The 23,207-nt window shown below is 39.6% G+C and overlaps 1 protein-coding gene across 4 annotated transcripts in view; it reads right to left on the bottom strand.

The window, feature by feature from the left end:
• The window catches only part of DHRSX (dehydrogenase/reductase X-linked), a 170,137-nt gene that overhangs the window by 3,223 nt on the left and 143,707 nt on the right, over positions 1-23,207 (bottom strand). The window contains exon 7 of one of the 4 annotated variants that reach the window (XM_065074419.1): positions 3,443-3,629. The exons of the other annotated variants lie outside the window; for them this stretch is intronic. Coding sequence (XP_064930491.1) covers positions 3,558-3,629 — 72 coding nt within the window. The 3' untranslated portion in view covers positions 3,443-3,557. Of the gene's footprint in view, positions 1-3,442; positions 3,630-23,207 lie in introns of those variants that run through there. 4 annotated transcript variants of the gene reach the window in all.

Here is a 23,207-nt window from a genome sequence, read left to right as displayed (position 1 = left end):
AAAATACTATAATACATTAAGCACTTAGCATATCATATTTTAAGTTAAAGGAAAACAATTTTTCCAGTGCAATGGGAAGCAGAGTTGAATATGCATGATTAATTAATTGTCCTATCCCATCGTCCAAGTGCTTAATTCATGCAGAAAGCTTCAGTGTTGCCTTACTTGAAGTTCTCTTCCTTGTTTTTGCATGTTTTCTGTTTTAATAAAGGTAAAAAGGAAACCCTGGAGTGTCCTGGCCTTCCAGCTGGGTGGATGACCACCCTGTTTGAGAGACTGGAACAAAAGCATATGGCTGTGATTTCACCTCTGAATCATGCCCTAACCCACCTTGAAAGCACTACACATCCACCTGCCCACACACAGCCAAGACTCTTTCCCAAAGTGTTTGATCTACCACAGATCTATGGTTGAACTACAACACACAGACACAGGCACACATGTCCTGCCTGTGTGCCACCACCTCAGGAGCTCTTGGGAAGGAAGAAGCTGGCAGTGGGTTGCAACCACTGGAGTAACTCATGAGCACCTGGATAGGGAGCAAGATTAATTGTTCCAGCAGTGGCAGCCCCACTCCTGGTTGCCCAATTTCCTGGGAGACCTATAGTTCTTCTTTTACCACATGACAGGCCATCAAAAGATGAAGAGGAACCATAAAGCCCTTGGAAAAGAAAACAACCACAAGCAGAAGACTACTGTCAAAGCAACATATCTGACCTATGCATTGATGCCAATGGCCTTCCAGGAAGGAGAGCACCTGATTACAAGCCACAGAAACCACCAGCCAGTGCTTCAGTACCTTGATCTATTAAACCCAGGATGTTTGCCATGATGCTCTATACAAATAGGAACAAGTTTCCATCTTTGGGACTCTGAAGTATCATACCAAAAGTTGCAGGTAGACAGGTAGTATTAATAAGTATTATTCAAATCACAGGGAGGATACTCTACACATTGTCAGAATTAAAAAACAAACAAACAAAATAGTAATAGAATAATATATATCCGTATAGGATCAGTAGCATCGTGTTCATGAGTTGGTTGAACTTGTCCTAAGACAGTACCTAAGAGGTATTCCTATAAATTTTACAATGCTTCTTCACTCTTCAGTTACCAACTTAATTGTGCTGAACTTTTTTTAATTGGATTTTTGATCACAAATTATTATATTATTAGTACCTAAGCAACTAATTAATACCTTTGTCATATCCAAGTAAAACTGATTTCTTCTTAACTTTTTCTTAATTTAATTCTGCATCTGCAGTTACTTTCACTTGTTACAGTGTTGATCACAACTTTTGCTTTCTTTTGCAATTAACTATTTGTTTGCAGTATCCCTTCAACAATAAATAAAGATCTGATTGAAATTACGTATCTTTGTATTGCTCATTACATGGGTAGGCTGTAGAAGAAGGAGATATAAGATTGGTTGTGAGCAGCTTATTTAAGCAGAACACAGTCTATATACACAAAATGACGTTATTTTGGCATTATCTATTCTGAAAAAAAAAAGACGGCTTATTACAGAAGCTTTGATATTTCTTTTTTAGAATATTCATCTGTGGTAAGTCATCAACATAAAATAATTTTCCCTCAGCACCAAATGGAATATTCTGGTCTATGAAAACTGGGACATATACTAACAAGGTTTGTGTTTAAGTTTTGTTTTTTTAAGACTTGCCAGTTAACACATTTTGATTAATGCATTTTTAAGTGCCATATTATCTTGTCAATACTAGGTGCTAGGGCTCACAAAATGTGTCAGCTGATGCCAGTCAGTCCCTACAGCCACGTCACCATGTAATGTCACATCCTTTTCATTTGTCTGCAACAGGCACAACAGCTTTACTGTTTGGAAATCATGTGTCTGTATTAGTTGTACATGATGGCTTGGTGGTGCTTCCCTTGTTAATCTATGTACTCATCTAGTTCCACCTCCACCTGTATTCATAGTTCAGAGTCCTGGGCAGACAGTATGGTATATTCATCTGAAATCACAAGAAATTGGACAGAAAACAGAACAAACAAGCTCCTGTAATTCCTCTTCTGCAATCCATTCATTTTCCCAGCACCATTTTCAATAATTAGCAGCAAACAGTGAGAACCTTGCTATGTGTCTTAAACATGATGATGAACAGTCTGAATGGACGGCACGCGCATACTTCAAGTCGTATTGGTTGATAGGGTCATCCATATGATTGAGAAAGCAGTAGTGATACAACCGTTGGTATCCAAGGAGTACTTACTCTGGAATAGCTTCGTCCACTGCTCCCTTGGCCCAGTCAATCAGTTGATTGTACTTGGATTGTATTTGATGACTTCAGGATGCTGATGTCTTGAGACATGGCAGGAGAGAAGGTTGGGCAAAGAAGACAGAGACCAGGAAGCAGCTGGCAAACTCAATGACCAACATTGCAGGTGCCTTTTGAGGGACAGGAAGGACCGGCCAAACAGGCAGATATGGACCCAGGACTGCCTGGCATGCTGGCAAATGGCTCAGTGCTAGGGAGAACATATTAAAACACCTCTATCCATGCAATTTGTGATGCAGAATATAAGTATTGGTGGAATGCCCCCCATTAGCAGTATTAAGTAGACTGCTGTAGGAACACTCATCAACACTGTTTTTACAATCATGGTCCTACCTCATGTGCTTACATCTATTATGTCACACACCTCTCAGTTCATATGGAAAATCTACACACGGGCTGACAATGTAAAGAAGCTTTAAGGGCTTATATTTTTGGCACAGGAGTGCACGGTATTTGCTCTGTGGTCTTGCTTTTTGAACAGATGAGTTTCCATCAGGCCATTCCTGGCTCAGGTAACAAGAAGACATGTCTCTGGCTAGTGACACATTTCCCAGGCTCCAGCTAGGAAGACACAGCAAGCACTGAGCAGGCCATCTTCTCAGTGTACTGAGCCATTTTTGCCAGCATTCTTTTACTTTTCTCAACATTAATTATTCTGGTAATGCTTTGCAAATATTAGTATTTTACTGACTTGCTTCTGGACTGAAAAACTCTGAATATCCAGAGTTTTCTGCCTCTTTGTCTTTCTTCAGGAAAAAAAAAATATGATCACCTGGGATTCCTGAACAGTACTATACGTATGCATATACAGGCTTAACAATAAGAATAAGAACATTAAATTACCATTACTTGGTACAGCAAAGTCTTTCATCTACTTGCTGGCAACTAATGGAGGGGAGACACCCAGTCACTCTTAATGCAGTGCTTGACTCTTAAGAACAAAGGCAAACATGAAGCCACCACAACACAGAACAGTTTGAAAACTGTCAGAAATGGAGTAGGTGGGATTGCATTCCCATGAATATTAAAACAAACAAACATGTGGGAAACAAATTACCTGTGTTCCACGAAACACTGATTACTGTGATCTGTGAACTACCAAATCATTTCAAAACCAGGTTACTTACAGGTGTAAGATTCCAAGGTGAAATAACAACAGCAACTCTGGTGTCGCAGCCTCCTGGTGAAGACATGGGCTACAGGAGCTCAACCCTCATTGTGTAACTTCTGCAGTGTCTAGACCTCCTAACATGACCGCTGCTTTGAAAATTTCCGCCAAAAAGTAATTAGTTGAAACAGTGAGAATGAAGACAAAGGCTAGAAAGGAAACCATGATGCAGGTGTAAGGACGTGTTAAGCAAACTTTGATCAATAAGGCTGCAACAGCTGACTGTAAGCCCTGGTGAGACTGGTGGCCAGGACCAACTGTAAGATCCCCAGGAAGCCAAAGCTGCCAGAGGTCTGGCAGCATGGCTTTTCAGATACCTCTACCTTCACTCAAAAGCCCTCATTTCCATCTGTGTTCTTTCTCTCCTCCTATTCTTTCCTACATAGCTCACTATTATTCTCTTTCTATCCAATTTCTGCTTTGACTATAGACTTGAAAGAGATAGAGATGTTTTATTGAATATACAGTTCTCCCTAGAGACCCAGTCAGCACCATCAAATTAATTTCTCTTCAATTCTCAACTCACGCAAAGAGAATTCTTTAATAAATTCACTCCATAATAAAATTCTTTAGATTCATCTTTAAAAGAGACAGAAGTTACAAACAGAAATGGCTCAGTTAAAATGTGAAGCCTTTATCCAGACAATGTTGTGGCTACAGAGAAATAATTTCTGAATCAAAGATATGAATATGTAATAAAAGATGAAACATTGATGAACTAAGAACACAAGGCAATTTTCAAACCAAAAAAATACCAAAATGTCAGAGGAAAAGAACTTTTATAATATGAATAATTTATGGCTATTCTAGGAAAAAGAGAAGTTTTTTTCCTGAACATCTTAGCACAAGATGCTGTAAAGACCAGAAGCAGAGATAGCTGGCAAAGAAACAGAGAGTACCAAATCCTGAGTCTCTCCTTCCCTTTCCATTGAAACAAAATTTTCTGGAAAGACCTTTCAAGAAAATCCAGGTATTCAGAGAGCCTGGGAAACCCTACTTCATCTTCACATCAGCCCCCACATGGGTGGCCGGGAAGCCTGCAGACAAAGGAGGCCACAGAAGAAAGGAGCTGTCACCACATGACTGCCAGGGTCAGCCTATAGCTCCTGGAGCCCAAGGAGCAGGCCGGCACCTGGGCTTGAATGTCTGATTTCCCATGAATCTTTTGATGGAGTCAACAGTGGAAGTTTTCACTTTGTTTTGTGTCAGAGCGATGCCCTCTCAGAAATCTGTTTGGAAAATTGCCAAGGACCTCTGCTCTGAAGCTCTGGGATGGCTTTTCTGTCAGACACAAGGCACGATCAAAGGTTTAATGAGGAAGACAATGACCATTGCTCTGAAGTGTACGCTTCCAAAGCAGCTGCTTCAGACCAAGCAGGATATCATGGGTCCTGTCAAATAGCATCAGATGCCCATGTTATCAGGCAGGTGAATGAAGGTCTGGTTGACTGACCAGCTTTGGAGGCCACACTGAAGAGATGTCCATTGACTTCAAATAGCAGCTTCAACAATGAACTCCCTTGCAGTCCGACTACAATAAATTTATGTTTCTTAATTTCAAACTGAATGTCTCTCATTTAGAAATGCAATATAACTTCAGTGATTTGAGCAGGAGTGTTTGTGGATCCGTACTTTGCATTTTCTAAGCTGCTGAAATGAAGGACTAGAAGAATTATGTTTAGTTTTAAGCAACTTTCAAAATAGAAACAAGAACCCAACTTTACATGACAGAATACGAGCAGAGACTGGAAACTTTGGGTCAAAGTCATTAACCACAAGTGAGTCCTTTTTTCATTTTGTCAAGTGCATTGAGGAAGATTACTTGGCCTGAAGGCTGATCCTTAAGCTCACTTTGCAACAGACAGCGATGTCTTCAAAGTCAGAAGTGAGATATTGTTGCAGCCACTCAAATTACATCAGACTTGTTACCTCACTCAGCTCAGTAACAACATGCAAAATCTGACAGATAGGAGCCTGCTGCTCCAGACATTTCATAAACATCCAGCCAGAGACAGCCACTTGCTGGAAGAACATCCAGTCTCTAGGAAGGAAGGCAGGCAATAACAAGAGAAGAGCGCTGAGAGAGTACACATACATCACAAAATGCTGATGCCTCTCCTGGCACTCTGTCTGGTTAACCAGCCCTCTGGAAACCAGGTGATGTCCCACAGGTACCTATGGCTGAGGATGCCTGACTTAAACCACTCAGAACTGTCCTGGCTGGCTTTACATAATCTGGGATTTTCTGCAACCACTCTTTTCACAGACAGGCAAAGTGATTTACTGAAGGAAATGTGCAAGTCAGAAGAAGAGATGAGGAAAGAATAAACCTCCTAAATCCTAACCCTGATGCCTTGCACACTATGCTGTTACTCCTTTTCTGTGTTTGTAAAGGAAAGTACACAATTTATTTGTTTACTACCAGGTCTATGGCCATAATTATAGTATCATGTGAGCAATTCAACATAATCTTCTTCATTCCAAGATGCAGACTGATCTATCATTAAGTAAGAATACTTAATTACAACTTAGTATTCATGCTAGACATATGCTAAGGAAACATCCTGATATTTTTATTAACTATTCAAGGCTTTAATTTTACTGAGTTTTGAACTATTACTATCTGAGAAATATAAATAAGAGCACAAGACTACTTCTCCCTCCAACAAAGCTCTCAGGGGACAACCTCTTTGATAGCTAGTGGCTGGAACATCTGCATCATTTAATAATATATTCCAATTTTTTTAGCTGAAAACACAGTTTAAATGTGAATCAAAATGTGAATGGAACAAAATTAAAGTGGACTTAAAGTGACAAACAACCATGAAAGCTTTAGAGCTTTCATTCACTAATGCATCACCTTATACCATTATGTGGGTCATCTTTGGTTTGCTGAATTCTTTCAAATGATGCCAGACTTCAAAATCAAAACAAAATGGAGAAACATACAGAAGCATTTACATTTGAAATGGTATCTGCATTTTTACTAGCCCCAAAGAGCAGGAGACACAGCAAGGCCCTAAGTGCTGAAGGGGTTGCTCCTGAGTGCATATACCTCTGAACAATTTATTTTATTACTTGCCTCCTCGTGCAAAGCAAAATGTCTTTGCCAGCTTTTGCTGAAATACATGACTTCAGGAATAAGATATATGGACACCTCTGACTTGTAGTCCCCTACCGTCATCTCTTCTCACTTACTGTTTAACACTTGACCAGTCATTTTGCCCATAAATCTTGTTTTCCCTTCTCATAAAATAGAAACTGACACTTATATCTCTGACTTCACAATGTTCTTATGAGGACTTTAATTTTTTTAATACTTATAAACACTGGAGACAGGCATGGATCTCCCAAATATTTAAAAGATAACCACAATATAGAAAACTTTTACTAACTACAACGAGATCAAAAAGCGTAAAGACTGTACAGAGCACAGACAAAATGAAATAACCTCAAATTACATAGGCCAGCAGCTATTTCACAGCCTCTGCTGTTTAAAATTGCTACAGCCCCCATTTTGCACCCCAAACAGCAGCAGGGCTATTACTAGCCATGGGCTCAGCCGGGCAGTGGGGCTGTGAGAGGCTGGCTGCCAGCCCAGCTCCTCACCTGCCGGCTGGAGGCTCCCACTGAAAACAGGTGGCTCAGGTGAGAAGGTGCAAATCCCTTCCTGGATCACCAGGTAAAGTCAGTAGAGGACACTTCTTCTCCAGGACTCAGGCCATATGCCTGTACCAGCAAAGAGAGGGAACAGAAATGATAAAGCACACAAGCTAACTCAAAATGGGTACAGAGTGCTACCTCTCCACATTAGTAGCATGCAAGATGAAAATATGCTTGGAAAGATGGGAGAGATGAAAGCGAAAATACACTTTCCCCTAAATTTTTTGCAGTGGCATGCTAGATAGGCTGCAACATGACCCACTGATGGATCTGCTGCACATAAAACTCCTGTGTGGAAAAAGAGACATCACCTCACAGTGCTTACCCTCACCCTGGGTCTCAGCCTTTGTTGCCTTTTCCCCTTCACTGACTCCAAGCCTTTCTACAGGACTGAAACACGACAGTCCTGCAGAGGCTGCGCTGTCTGGAAGAGGTTTCAAGCAGATTGTCAAATACCATTTAGCACTGTCCATGCCCTAGCTGATCCGTGTTTCTGTTTTCTATACAGTTACTTTAAGTTATCCTTTTGCAATATTCCCCAAGCTGAGATGAAAAAGCCCAGACTAGAAGACAGAGTGGTGGAGAGGGAAATTCCCTCTCTGCAAATTTATGTTTCCTATAATTCCAGTAGCATTCATTTGCAAAAGGGGCAGAGAGAGGTGGTAGTTCTGGGCAGTGGATCAGATAAAGGAAAGCAGGGAAGTGGGATGTACTGAAAAGCCTTAAGTACTAGTAAGTACCAATACCCAGTAACTTCAGCATTTAATATTGAATGATAACCCAAAAAGATGTAAACAAGGGGCTTAATTTAGGTATGTCCCTAGTGACATACTCCAAAGATGTAAAACAAGAAGAGTAGACTAATTTCATATAGTTATTTTAGTGAAAGAACAGAAATAGGTGACAGTGGCTCAGATTTTCTAATCTTATCTTTCTGACAGATACAGTAAACAGAACTAGTTAGTTCAAGTCAGTAATTACAGATTATACATCCTCGGTTTTGATAAGTATAATGTGTCTAAGAAGTTCGACATATGTGTGTTAAAGTAATAAAACCCTTTTAAAATGACAGTTCTTTTAATTTTAATTCAACTCATATTTCATATGAAAGCAGCTTGTAAAAAAAAGTAAAAAATCTTAGTCATCTCATAAACAAAACTACCATTTCCCATTTTCTTTCACAACAGAGTGCTAAAATCATTGAATCACAAATAGATTCTGAAGCTATACGATTATGGAGCTGTCTACATAGCCTATCCTCTCAGTTACTCAAGAGGAGTACTAAATTTATAGTCTATATTCAGTTGCAAATCGATATATCTGAATGCTTACTAACCCTCCAGAATCAGTGTGTTTCTAACAAAATAACTAAAAATGGAAATGCAAAGGAGGACTGAATTTTATTATTAAAATCCAGCTTTTTGTTGTGTAGACAGAAAGTGAGTTTTAGCTCTGCAACTTAAACCTCTTTGTTTAAATAAGTCAACCTTGGAGCTCTTTACTGTCCACCAAGGAACATACCGATGCCTTCAATTCAGAAAAGTCCCAAAGAACATGTATAACTTCAGACAGGCAAATAGTGCCATTGACTTCAGTGAGATTAGTCATGTTTCTAAAATGATGTCAGACAAGATTTGAGGCATCATATCTTTTACTGCAGAGCTCATTATAGAGGAGCAAACACTCAAGCTCTCAGTCACACGAATGCTTCTCAAGATCTGAAATGGAAGCAAAAAAACTTCTGTCTTGAAAAAAATTACTTATGAGTTTAATGAGTTTAATCAGTGAAACGGTCTGAAAGAAGGGCAGGTCAATACTTGTAGTGCCAAGGGGGGTGTTAGCTTGGGAAGGGGTGACAATAGCATTCATTTGCAAAAGGGGCAGAGAGAGGTGGTGGTTCTGGGCAGTAGATCAGATAAAAGAAAGCAGGGAAGTGGGATGTACTGAAAAGTCTTAAGTACTAGTAAGTACCAATACCCAGATTTACTGTCCCCTTAAGTTAATTTTAATATCCAGACTTATTCTGAAGGTCCTTTTAAGCTTTCATTAAGGTACCAGATGGAGCCATTAGTTTGTGAAAAATGCCTCCCTTGCAAAGGCCAGGACTGGATTTGGTGACAGATGTGGTCCTTCCCCTGATCTTGTTTCCTTTGACGGATGACAGAAGTCACAGCAGAAGTGTTGTGCTGCTGTACAGGTGACACGGTAAACCCCAGTCCTGTGTGAATGACTAAAGTGACTGTCCTGGCTCATGTCACAGGAAGAACTGGTTACAGTTCCAAAAATGAAATTCACAGTGGCATTTCTCATTACCTGACAACGAAAAACTGGAAAGAAGGAAAATATTTAATCCCTTCCATACCTAAAGTCTTTTCTCAACCTGCTATTGAAAAAAAAAAAAAAAAAGTCTTAGAAAGTCTTCATATTCCTTTTATTTCATTCTCAGTTCCTGCCTCTGCAGAGACCTTCTGATACCAGACTGGTTAAGGGCATAGGTGGCTATGATCCAGAGACTTACACTTGCAGAATTATCAATAGCCAAATTAACACATTGCGAATTAATGTTTTCTTTTTATTAAGTGAGCCAGGAGAGTTTCTGTTGTGTTTGTATTCACAGAGCTTTTTGGCTAAAAGGTTAGAGCAGTTGTTTAGAATGGGAAACAAATACTGTGAGGTTTTGTGGTTCGATAAATACGTGTTACAGACTCTGGTGCCGAAATAATTTGCTTTGTTCAGGGAGCCCACATTGAACTACACTCTTTGGTAATGCCATTTTGCTACACAGGTCTGCTTGCCTTGAGAGTCGGATCAATGAGCCGTCCCCACTCACTTGTGGTGATGCGCTGCAAACAGCGGTGCTCCAGATGATTAAACTTCTGCTTCCCCAGAAAAAATTCTAGTTGAATTAATCCAGAACTGTGCTGTGGTTTAGTAACTGCTTTCAACTCATAAAAATATGAGCTGAAGTCTGAGCAGAGGCTTGGATACCAGAGCAGACTGACTGTCCCAGCTCTCCTCGCCTGCCTGCCCGGCAGCTTGCTTAAAATTCTGCTCTTCACCTGCAAGTCTGCACAGCTCTGCAGCCGCCTATTGTTATTTAATAAGTGCTTCACAGTGGAATTGAATTGTTCCAATCAAGATTAGGACTCCGCTTCTCTAGGTGGTATGCAAAGCATGTCTGCAGCCTAAACTTTCACCTATTTCTCTGTCTGCACTTTCATTATGTCCCATGACAGTCTCACAGATAGTCCCAGCTCTTTATTCCCTTTTCCTCCTCCTAAATTCCTAAATGCCTCTTGACAAGCCTTCACTGCAACCTGACTGTGCATGGCTCCTACAGCAGCCCACCAGGCACTTGCCCCTGTTGGGTCAGATTCTTTTTTGCAGCCCATATGCCATGTAGAGGAGGGTCTCCTCAGGGGTTCCCAGTGCAGCACTGCCACTCGCTGTCCTTGGATCACCCATCCACGTCACCAAATCACTTCAGAAACTAAAAAGAAGTAGAGAGTGGCCTTCAAAGCATGAGCTCTTGGTGCAGATGGCTCTTACCATCTCTGGAGCAAAAGAGCAAGCCCAAGCCTTTTAATAGTAAAGAAGGAAGAGGGAAATATTAGGTGAAAACTCATCAACACTTTGACCCAGCCAAATCTGAGATGACAGGACAAAGGGTGGGTCTGCAAGCAGTGCCAATCCCTTAGAGCAGGGCAGAAAACAAGGCTCCTCTTGCAACAAAATTACAAGGGGCATTCAAAACGGTGGTGTGACAGCGTGCTGCATTGCTGGATGCATGGGGCTGCAAGGGAAGAAGTGCGAGTGGGGTTGGTCTCAGGGTGTGGAGGCCACCAGCATCAGCCACAATCCCATTGGGGCATGAGCTGCTCCTGCAGCTGGAGGGACAAGCTGCAAAGCTCTGCTCCACTCTGCAAACATCAGATGAGATGATGTGTCTAGTCTTCAGTCCCTGAGCTCTGTAAAGGAGCCACAACTGAGAAGCAAGAGTATCCCAAACAGTACGCTTGTTTTATAGAAAAAACATCTAAACGTTTGTTTTTACCAATTACATAAACTCCTTAGTGACCAGCATGTAACTGACCTTTGTTTTTAAATCCGTGCTCAATAAAAGAGGACTGTAATTGCTTGTGAACTTTGCAAAGTCTGTAACATGGCTTGGGGGAAAAAAATAAAATTAATTTATATTTGTCTAATCCCTAATAGCTCCTGACAGTCTGTGGAACAAATAGTTTTAATTATTTTCTCCTTGTCGAATTTCAGGTCTCATCATTTAATAAAAAATAGCACATTACTGACAATTGGGATTAAAGGGACACAGTAGGAAAACCAGGAAATTACATTAGCATCAAACAGTGACAAATATGTCATTCTTATTGCAGTCCTGTCCCAAGACAGCAGAACATTTACAACTTCCCCATCAAAAACAACAAACAAATCAAACAACAAACAAAACAAAAGCCCTTAAGACTTTTTTCCATTTATCCTGAGACTTACGGCTATAGAAAACGTCAATGTGATCCCTACAATAAAAAATTATTATAAAGAATTATTTCAGTTATTAATGAACGAAATATAGATCTAACACACTGTTGTAAAATAAGTGCTACTTATTTTTTTATCTGAACTACTGATGCATGAAAATAACTCTAGAGCTAATCCATAATTAATGACTATATTTCAGGAGTAATGCCCTGTTCAGAGGAAAAAAGTGGTTGCAGTTCACAAACAATTATTGACACCATGAAGCACATGAATCAATACCCACAAGAGATCTGCACATTATTTAAAATTTCTTTAGCAATATTTGCCTTTGTTCCTTTGTCCCAGTGTAATTTTTCCTGCCTGTAATACTGTGACTATATTAAAGGTTAGTGTGAATATATTAATGACAGTAGAATAAAATGCAAAAGCTAGACTTCTGATGGATAAGTCTAACAGCCAGCAGTGGCATGACTGTTACTGGACCACTTGTAGCCACAGGACTCTGTGCAAAGCTCTTTCTTACACAAGACATTACCAGTCACAAAATGATCAAGATCTCGCCACTTATGGGCCCAGTATAACCCTGTAGGACTTCGAATTTTTAAAGTCTTCCAGAATTCTTTTTTGGTGTGCAATGGTTTACTGCTTAGGGTAACTGGAAGTACGTGAGGTGGCTGGAGCTGGAGGTGGTGTGCCTCAATGCTTGCTGAAGTCTCCCAGGGAGACAGATTTATCACCCTTTCCTAAAGTGAACTGATGAGTTCCCACTGGTCTAATTCTCTAAATAAAGCCCCTTGCCTTGTTTTTATCACCAGCTCTGTGTAGAGCAAGGGAAAAGCATGAACTAGTCCAAGGCACAAATCTGAATTCTCCTCTGTTAACACAGGAGAGAGAACAACCCATTTGTTCTTCACTTGCATGAATGAATAACCCCAGATGTACAAGACTCTCACATTTTTCTCTTTAAGTCACATGTGGCTTTGAGATGTGGCTGGTTTATAGGCCAAAATGATGTACCTTTACTTTAGGTTTTAACTGAAAATCAGTCTGTTTTCCCCAGAACAAACATCTGGTCTTTGCCTAGAAAACAAATAGACAACTTCACGCCTGACATCAGCACACGGCTACTTGAACATCTGACAACAGTTATCAGCAGCATGTGACAGCAGGGAGAGATTTTCAAAGGAATAAATACCCAGCTGTGACTAGAAATCACCAGACATGGGTGTCTTACTACAGTTCTGCAGAAGAAAATATCAGTATTTTTAAATCACTAATATAATAAAATGGAGAAATGTGGTTTAGTTCTTGAAAAATGAGACAGGTTCCTCTTCTACTCTAAATTAATATTATGAAGAATTTACAAATAGGTGTTTTTCACCACAGCAGAAAAAAAACAAGCAAGCAAACAAAAAAACCCCACACAACCACAAAGAGAAATTTGAAGAGAAAATAGCACTGAGGTACACGTTCTTACAGAAAACGCTTCTCTAAGCAAAAATAAATGCACGAGCCAAGTATGCTCTTTAAGTCCTTCTCTGAAAATGTAAACTAATTTCAAAGAAGATCACTCAGGGCTTTTTTTTTCCTTTTATTTAGGCAAGTACGAGAAATTACAAAATGAGACAGAAGATTTTCTCAGCATAAACTTCATTTGCAAGTAGCAGAGTTGCTCACACTCATACGGTTTGCTTTTGTGTGGAAAAGGAAATAAAATCTAGACAGTCCTCTGGCCTGCGTTAACTGCTGCGACATTGAATAAGTAAAAGATAATTGTTTCAAAACTATGAAGTGTGAAGGAAGTTCAATGAAATGGACATGAAAATATATGCCAGAATATATTGGCATAAATTAAAAATACACATAAAAATATGTACTTATGGAGTGAAGAGCAGGAAAGGAAGCTTTTATCCCTAAGATCATGCGCCTGAGCGCACCGCCCTGCCGGCTCTTAGTTTTCCAGTTTAATTTAGAGAAAAGGTTACTACCATCCATCATGTTACACGGGTTGTCAGAAAAGCCAGCTCTATGCATTTTATCATTAAGAAGCCCCAGTGAAGAGGTATTTTAAACGCCTGCAAAGGAGGTTAGCTTACTACTTGCTAGCAGCACTGTAGCTTGGTCCTTTCTTCTAATTCAAAAGTATATTAACCAGAGGATAATTGCAGCTGTTCTCATCCATAATCTACAGTGACAATAACAAACAGCAGACCAAATGAAAAGGATCTTGCAGTCTTCCAAAATATTTAGTGCTTTGCATTTCGTTAGAGCTATTCGTCTCTTCCCTAAAAATTCTTAGGTGACTGAAATTAAGAGTGAAAGAATATTGTTGAAAACTACTTAATAATGTATTTTCAACTTGCAAATCTACAGTAGGCTACATTTTTGTTTAGTTTATGATTAAAAGGAAATTACGTTTTTCATTAATATAACTTATTATATGAAAAAGTTCTATGCTTGAAAGTGATATTTTGACATTAAAATTATCTAGTCTCCACAGACTTTGCAAAGGGACTTCAAAACGTGGAAGGCATGCCAGGCTGCTGCATTTTAGATACATCCATTTTTCTATGATAAAGGCACTTTTTAACTGTAGTAAGAGAATACTTGCAAAATCCTGTTATCAAATACCTATTGTCTATAAAAGTTTTACAGAAGTACATGTTGACAGCAAAAATATGGAAAAGCAAGAAATGAAGTTATAAGTTATATGCACTTAACAAAAGTATCTTCCATCTACCACACAGGAAAATAAAGAACTTTTTTAATGCAAGAAAGCTCTTTACATGAAGAAATACCTGTTGGCTCAAATAATCCAGCAATGCAGTGTTCCTTACCAGAGAAACTATGCACTGTTTACCAGTTCCTTGAAGTGGTAAAAATACATCTCAGTGACATGATTCATAGACAGATATTTCCATCATAAATAAAAAAGAAACCCTAGAGGCCACTGGCAGCAATGAAAGGTGAATGAGAGATTACTGAAATACAGCTAAAATGAGGGCAGCTTGAGAGACCTATGTTTCAGTTCACCGCACCATTTATTTCTTGACAGTTCAAATTTTTGGTATAATCCAAAGGATTTATTTTTAAATCTAGCCATCCATTCACATCAGAGGCCAAAGCTTTAACCTAGTAACCTGGAGCATTGACACATCTTAGCTATCATAACAGATCCATGATCAGTAGTTTGCAGCAGGTCTATTGCTCTAAAATACCACATCACAGTTTAAATAAAAAAGTCCACAAAAGCTAAAAAAAAAAAAAAAAGAGAGAGAGAGGATTTTTTTTTTTTTTTCAAATTTTAAAATATGCAGTATAATTTCTCCATAAGAAAAATATGAGAAGTAGTGGCGAAAACACCAATTCAGGTGAGGCAGACCTGCCATCACAAAACAGGAATGCAAAAATATCTTTCTTCCCCTCAGGCAAAATCCTGAAGCAAACTCCCTGTTCTGGACATTTTAGGAATGGAAATCCTCATTGTGCAAACCCCCACTAATCTACTCTGAACATGGCCTGTTGGAGCTCCTCAGCTGACCTCCAGCAAGGCTACAAGCCTCCCCAAAGTCAGTCATCCCAACAGTACTTCAGATGCAAATGAGGCTGTCAGGAAGGCCCAAGACGATGGCCTTGACCTGCTTGTGGAAGCAGTGGGGAAGGCACGGTCCCTCGTACCAGTGCCACCAGTACTCCTTGCTGCCTGGCCTCTTTGCTGGAAGGCGTTTCTTGAGCACCGACTTCTAGAAGAATCCTGTGGTAACCCAGATTAGAGATTAATAGGGTAGCTATGTCAACTACCTCCACAGCTCTGTTTACAATTTGCCCTGGCTAATGTTATTTTTAATAGCATGCACAGATTTATCAATCAGGACAATACAAGATCCAATTTTCATTGAGAGCTCTTCAGTCTGACCCATAGCCCCATCTTCACTTTTCTTCTGTAAACAAGAGCCAGCATTGCTGGAAGCACAGTTCAACACAGCTTATCAGCAAACAACTGGGAGAACTTTTGTCCAGAAATGCAAGGATGGAGGCAAGTGCAAGAAGTGGCACATCTTCACCAAAGGTTTTCCTAAAGAAGGATTTGCTGGGTACTCAACACATTCAAAAATCACAATTAATGTTTGTTCAGAAATAGACCCTTATAATGCACTGGATTTTTTTCTTTTCAGTATGGGCGCAAAACAGACAAACCCGAAGGAAAAAAGAAGTCTAAATACAAAAGATATTCAGAAGGAACAGGGGACTGCAGGGACATCTGGGACATCTCTAATCTCATATTGCAGATATCCTATCAGACAATCTTCTCCATAAACCTATTTAAATTCCATCTTATAAACAACAGTTTTCTTATAGCTACTACTCTGCAGAAGCCTTTTCCAGAGTCTGATTCCAAAGATCAGAAACATTTTTCTTTCTTTCTTCCTTCCTTCTTTCCTTCCTTCCTTCCGTTCTTTCTTTCTTTCCTTCTTTCTTTTCTTTCTTTTCCTTCTTTCTTTCTTTTTCTTTCTTTCCTTCTTTGCTTCTTTCTTTCTTTCTTTCTTTCTTTCTTTCTTTCTTTCCTTCCTTCCGTTCTTTCTTTCTTTCCTTCTTTCTTTGCTTCTTTCTTTCTTTCTCTTTCTCTCTTTCTCTCTTTCTCTCTTTCTCTCTTTCTCTCTTTCTCTCTTTCTCTCTTTCTCTCTTTCTTTCTTTCTCTCTTTCCTCATCTCTCAAATTAAACACATTTCCAGTCAGCTTGCTCCAATTCATTCTTGTCTTGACAAAATTATTTCCTTAAAAGCAACTTCTCTCCTGTTTATTTTGATTAAAGGCTGTTGCTAGATATCATAATAAAACTTGTCAATAAAGAGAGAAAAAAAAAAAAAAAAGTTGTTGCCTAGATCTTCTGCAGTCTAACAGAAATCAACACACAAAAGATGTGTTGTCTTTATAGTAACAGTGACAGCACCAGTACCATCCTTTAGTGGGATGGTACTTGCTCACACCCATAAAGCCTAATGCTGCAGATGTTTTCTTTCCAGCCAGAAGACTGTGGGACAGATTGTGCATCACAGGTAAGAGTGCTGCTTCTGAGCACTGGAGGTGCTTTGGCTCCTTGGTTCCTCTGAGTAAACTGTTGTGTAGTGACCTGGAGATGACAAATCCAGGTACCTCAGCACAAACACATTTTATATTTTATGACTTTTTCAAAAGGCTGGAAATAACATGAGTTTACATACCTGGAGCACAAGTAACCTGTAATCAAGCTGGTAGCTCTAAGGTGTTTGCGATATCAGACCATTTCCCGTGTAAGTGAGAAATGTGTTCGTGGGCAGCAACCTGCCTTTGACCCAGTGCTGTGCAGAGTGGGTTGAAACTCCCATAGAAGTTAGTCAGTCAAGGTACTGGGTGATGGATACCTTTTGCAGTGAAAACAGTGTTTCATAGGAGATAGACTTGCCCCAATATGAGGGGAAAAACCTCAGCACACCACTAAAAGCAAAACCAAGCACTGACTGTATATAAAATAATATTAACAGGGCAATTATATTTAGGAAAAAAACAAAAAAACAAAAAAACAACCACTTTGTAAAACTATTTGCTTCCTGTCTTTCAGATCTGCTTGTTGAACGGATTTCAAGCAAGATCAGCTGAGTCTAGTTTTACAAACATTTTAAGTATTTAATACCTCTGGAGACTTGCAGGTCCTCTAAAGCAATTAGGGTTCGGTCTATGTGTGCCAGACATAATCCACTTCCCTGATAACAGGCACATAAAATAGGATACATATGCCACAAAACTAAACAAGGCAAGAAATATAAAAGGCCAGCCCCAGATCGAGGAGAACCTCCAAGGAGTAGGATCAGACATGTAAAATGCTTTACATAAGGACAGTACTCCATGTGGAGTATGCGAAGTCAGATCAGTTAATCCTTGCTACAACAATACACAATAAGGTTGGGACCTGGATGATTTTAGGTTTGGGAATCATTTACTTGTTTAGCAGGTTCTGATCAGCTACACTTATGCAAAGCCACTGATGAAGTACCAAAACTTCATGATGATGGAAATCATGACTTTATATGCAAAGAAAAATGGGGACCTAAGTTGTCATTATTAGTCATGATGTATAAGTGTGGTGGTTACTGAACTCCTTTCTGAGAAATGACCAAGCTGCATTCACAGCTTAAAAATAACATTTGTATCTGGACAATGTATAACCCTGACAGAAGAGACAAGCATGTTTCCCCATAGTGCCTTTTTTACATTAGTTTTTAGAACAGAACCACCTGTCAAAATATACTCATAGCATGTAATTTTATTTTCAATAGTCTCAGTTCCAAAAACAATGGGACAGCTTTTTTCTCTCTGCATTTTTAATCATCTTAGGATAGTATGCGACAAGTGGCAGATGCTGTGGAAGACTGCATTTTGCATCTCAAGAGCTTGGCAGGCAAAAATATTGAATAAGTCAATCAATACCACTCTTCCTGAGACACCATCAGCCCCAGCATACCGCTGCCAGCTGCAGGGACACGAGGCAGCAGAGGAGCCATTACACGATGCCCCTCACAGCACAATCATGAAAACACAGGGCTGCCAGACACAGGGACTATTCATTCAAAAAGTAACATACATGCTAAATTGGATAAATCATCAATAAGATGGCTAGTTAAGCTTATAAGTTGGTGGTGGCTAGCTCAGAGATTTTGAGGACCAATCAAGAGACAGTGGGAGTAACTTATTTTTTTCAGACCATGCCTGAGCCCAGGACAAGCAGTAGCACAGGCTTCCTGTTTCAGTGACAGAAAAATAGGCCAGCGTGACACGGCCAAACCAATACCCCTATAAATCCCATCCCTGATAAGCTGTCCAAGTTCTCTCTTATTTTATTGCATATTGCTCTGGTTTTATCCAAATCCTCTTCTGCATATGGTCTGTATTCCCTGCAGAGCGCCTGGTCTGTGGTAACGTAACTCCTGTGGTTACTTCCCCTTTCCAGCACTCAGATGGCAACAACCAAATCTAGTCATTTGCCCTGAAGAGACTCAGAGACCCATACAGAAGCAACTAACTCTGGACAGGTTATATTAATGACTTGTGTTTGTGCCACATCTATGATCAAGTTCCTTCTAGACAAATGGGGGCTAGAGCCACTGGACCAAGTTGCCTTCTCATGTTTAGCTACCAAAATCTATCAAATCCCACGTATTTAGCTGAGAACATAATGAGAACAAAATGAACCACATGAACGTCTTGCAGTATCTCAGTACCCTTTCTAAAATGCAAACATGAATGTTTATGGCTGGCAATCATAATTGTTACAGTCATTACTAAGGCCGGAGTTATTCAAGTGACTTCTGAATTGAAATTTTTCGAAACTCACAAATTAGGTTCTGCATTATCTCGTTATTAAAGAAAAAATAAATGTATTTGCTGTTTTCAGTTCTTCCTCAAATAGTGGGTGGTGTTGTTTTCTGTGGTTCTCTCTTGTTACATATATTACACTATTATAAAGACATGCAGGGAGTACACACAAATACCCATGTAAACGCATGGCAATATCTATGTGATAAATAGCCGAGGCACATGATTGTAAAGATATGCGAAATATACATTTCATAAGTATCTGGGATTTCCTCATCTGTGGCTGCCCACGAACACATTTCTCACTTACACGGGAAATGGTCTGATATCGCAAACACCTTAGAGCTGCCATTTGAAAATCCAGCTTGATTACAGGTTACTTGTGCCCCAGGTATGTAAACACATCTTTCCAGTTCCTACTGTCTCCTGTGCACATCCAAAAACATACTATCTTCAGTTCTTTACTAGCTTTGCTGGTTTACAAAATAACACAAATTCAATGTCCTGTACCTTGAGATAGGGTTCATCTTAACTATCTCTATAACTTTATACAGCACAGACGTCTACAGCTGAGCTAGTCACCAGAGGACCACTTCGTCTTTCACAGGGATAAACTGGCATTTGAAGGACTTGATTCATCTGGCCAACTGTAGATATTTACCTGAGTTTAAGACAGATCCAGTACTAGCAGTGCCTGGAAGGAGGTCAGTAGACAAACAGCTCTGATGCAGGCATCCACATCACAGACATTTATGAACTAGAAGCCCTGTTGGAGGTGGCTTCCAGGCAGAGGTGCTTTAGACCACTGGAAAACAGGATGGTTTTGGCTTCTTGGCACAACTTGGCATTTTCTGTCAACCTTTGAAAGCTTAGGGTAACCATTAAAAACTGTCTGTGTTGTTCATGGAAGAGTTTCCTTACTTCATATTGAAAAGTTTTTTGGTCTTCTTGGATTACTGGTAAATTAAGGACTGTCACATTCACAGAGGGGGAAAGGAGTGCCTGTAAATCTCCAAAACATCCTAAAATTAATTTTTCTATAGTTAGAGGCTTTAGGTGTTGGGGCTCTGCAACATAAATATTATCAGCATTGTTTTGTTACAGACACAATACTCAAAAGAAGCAAAACAATAAGGAATTTAGGTAGGTCATCCCCATGGAAATACTAATTGATCTATAATAAACATCACACCTGATGCCAAACTGTCCATGTATATACACACACATATATATATGTGAATATGCACTCCCACAACCTGCTCTTCTGCATCTCCTTATTTCAGTGGTCCAATTCCAAACTGATGCTCACCCACAAGCTCGGTAGAAAGATTTTCCATAGGAAGCTGCTGGTCTTTCTCCTTAACTCAGTCTTATGGCTTTTTCACATGGAAGAGTGAAACTGGCTGTAACTCCTGTTCCCGCCCTTGCTGAATGGTTCACTTTGGTAGGGGCTGGGGTGGTCCTCTCTCTTTCCCCCTCTCTCAAAGAAATGTCTAAGGGATACATTGATGAAAAAGACTAGGGGCTGCCTTGTATTCTGCTGTCAGTGGGTTCAAGTTTCAAACAGCATTATATTACTTGACTGAAAGAAAATGGAATTTTAATTATGTGGTGATGGATGTACAACTCTCCAGGCATGGAAGGGAGAAGTACAGTAGTGTGATGCTATAACCTCTAAATATAAAGATTATGGATCAAAACTGAAAAGTTAACAGTCTCGATGAAATTTCAAGAAGATTTTCTCCAGTCCCTCAACCTTTCAACCTCTTTTTTCAGACCCTTACATTAGAGGCATTGCATTTACCTTTGTTTAAACTGACAGGAATCAGCACTGAATACCTGACATGTGTTTGGTCCACAGCATATTATCTTTCTCTTTTTTGTTTCTTTCATTTTCAACAAGTATGACTGCAAATAGATTACCATGCAAATATATTGACCAAGTACATGGGCTAGTACTGCTGAGAAACATTAGCAATAAAATTGATTGATGTAGACTGTCTTTATTAACTAACTCTGTCTTCTGAATAAGAAAATAATTACAGATTACATGATATGTGCTGATGTGCTAACTGTGGTTAAGCTCACATATTTTCACAATATTTTAACTGTTTACTTACTCTTTTCTCCATTACAGCAATACAGAGACTGGTTTGGTTTTTTTTCCCTCTTTTGGATACAAATAGAATTATTTTCAGATAGAATGAAAGAATCTGTCTGAGTTGTCAAGTTAAATCAACAATCCTCTACCACAGAGGAGTCTGGGATGAACCCCTTCCTACACAGTACAAATACCTGTTTTCAGTATGCTTCTGACCTGCCAGAAAAATGATACCACAACACTTAAGTTACTTACTAGTCCAAAAGTTTCACGACAAAACAATTTCACAGAAGCCAAGCCTAGGTTTTTACATAGTGCATAGTGTAGGCTTAACCTGTGTTTCTTTAAACCATTTCCCAGGATAAAAAGGGTCAATCCTGCAGTCAGCAGGATTGCTTCATTTTTTGCTGCTCCATGGCTGTGTTTTGGCCTGTTCCAACTAGCACCCTCCAAGAGGAAGCCTGGGCGTGATTTGGGGATAGATCATGCCAGCAGCTGCTACAAATAGGAGTTATTAATATGAATATTAATATAAACAAGAACTTCAACAGTCTTGCCTCCCTCTGGTGCACTCCAGCACAATCCCACCCATCTTGTGCTGTCCCATACAGCATCCTTACCCTTCTGTGTGTCATACAACAAAGCACGCAATACAAATCCTCCACTTTCCTGCCATCAAAACACTCTCCAGCAACTCTCAGTGTATCCCTTCAAGGAAACATTTTGGCTACTTAGACTTGAGAAAACACATAAAAAAGTAATGACATCTTGGGACCAGAGGTTCAGTAGAGACCAGGGTCCAATGCTATGTAGGTATGCACTTTTTTATATCAGAATACTTTAGAGGGTTCTAATCCTAATTAAGACAGATACAAAACACTCCATGCCCCTAAGCCTTCTTATTTAGCAGTTAGAATAAATAAAGCAGCCAAGCTGCACTCACATCCCCCATAACAGACAGGTCCAGGATGCCTACACAAGTCCAGAGATTCACATCGAAAAAAAATACCCAGATCACCAGGATGTGGCAGCTCAAAGGTGGATTGCTCATTCTCCTTCTCAGGTGGATCCCTCCAACTTTCCCCCTATAATTGTTCTATGGCTGTACAAATAATCATGTATTTATTAGATGGAAAAAAGGAAGCCCGATGGCTCTGAAGCTTAAGTCCCTGTATCAATGTGTAGAAAAATAGGACCCATTTAAAAACCACAGTTACTGGAATAAAGTAGATGATTCCCTTCTCTCTGATTTTGACCAGAATCCTACTTTTGATCTGAAAAGCCTTTTGTAAAAATTAACTGCAAATGACATGTTTCTGTAAGGACTTTTCATTTTGTGAGAAAATTCCAGACTAGCTTTATGTGAGGACCACACACTCACATGGACCGAAGATGTTGATGCTGATGAATTGCTGCTTTCAGCTGTAGAACTCAATTATTCTTGTTCTGTACAGCTGGTGTTATTGTGTGGTGATGTGTTTGTCTTCTGACACCTCGGGGAGGAGGACAAAATGAATTTTTTACATTCACAGTGCCAAAGGAACAGTTTGAATAAGAAATGCTGCAGTAAGACCTGCATGACTATGTCCTCTGGCATGAATGATGAATCCAGGTTCTTTAGATCTTGTTTTCTAGCATCACATACATACTGGAAGCATTTATTTTAAAATGTTCTAGGAAAATTACACTAAAGGTAAGCCTATGTTGACAGATGAAAGAAATAAACTAGTTTATATTGGCTGATTTCTAGCCTGTGTTCCTGAAGCCTTTCCCTTCACTTTTACAGGTCAGAGGGGTCACTAATCCTACTCATTTTCAGATTGTCAGTCAATAATCACTTATGTGGCACTATGTCTTTGGAAATGACAGCTGAGACAAGATCTGAAGCTCAGTCTTTCTTCCACGATGCCTTCTAAATACCAGTCTGAGACAGCTGAAAGTACTGAATATTCTATATCTGATTACACCTTCACCAAGCTTGAAAAAAGAAGGTTTTGGTGAAGTTCACAACGTTGCTCTATGGGAAATGTCTCTATTTCAATGGCATAATGAAGTCGTACAAAGCAGAACAGTCCCTGCCAGTGGACATTAATGAGAGTCAACATTTTTTTTTGCTCTA

This window comes from Columba livia, chromosome 1 (genome assembly GCF_036013475.1).
Source record: "Columba livia isolate bColLiv1 breed racing homer chromosome 1, bColLiv1.pat.W.v2, whole genome shotgun sequence".
Lineage (NCBI taxonomy): Eukaryota > Metazoa > Chordata > Aves > Columbiformes > Columbidae > Columba > Columba livia.
This window is presented reverse-complemented; position numbering and strand designations above follow the sequence as displayed.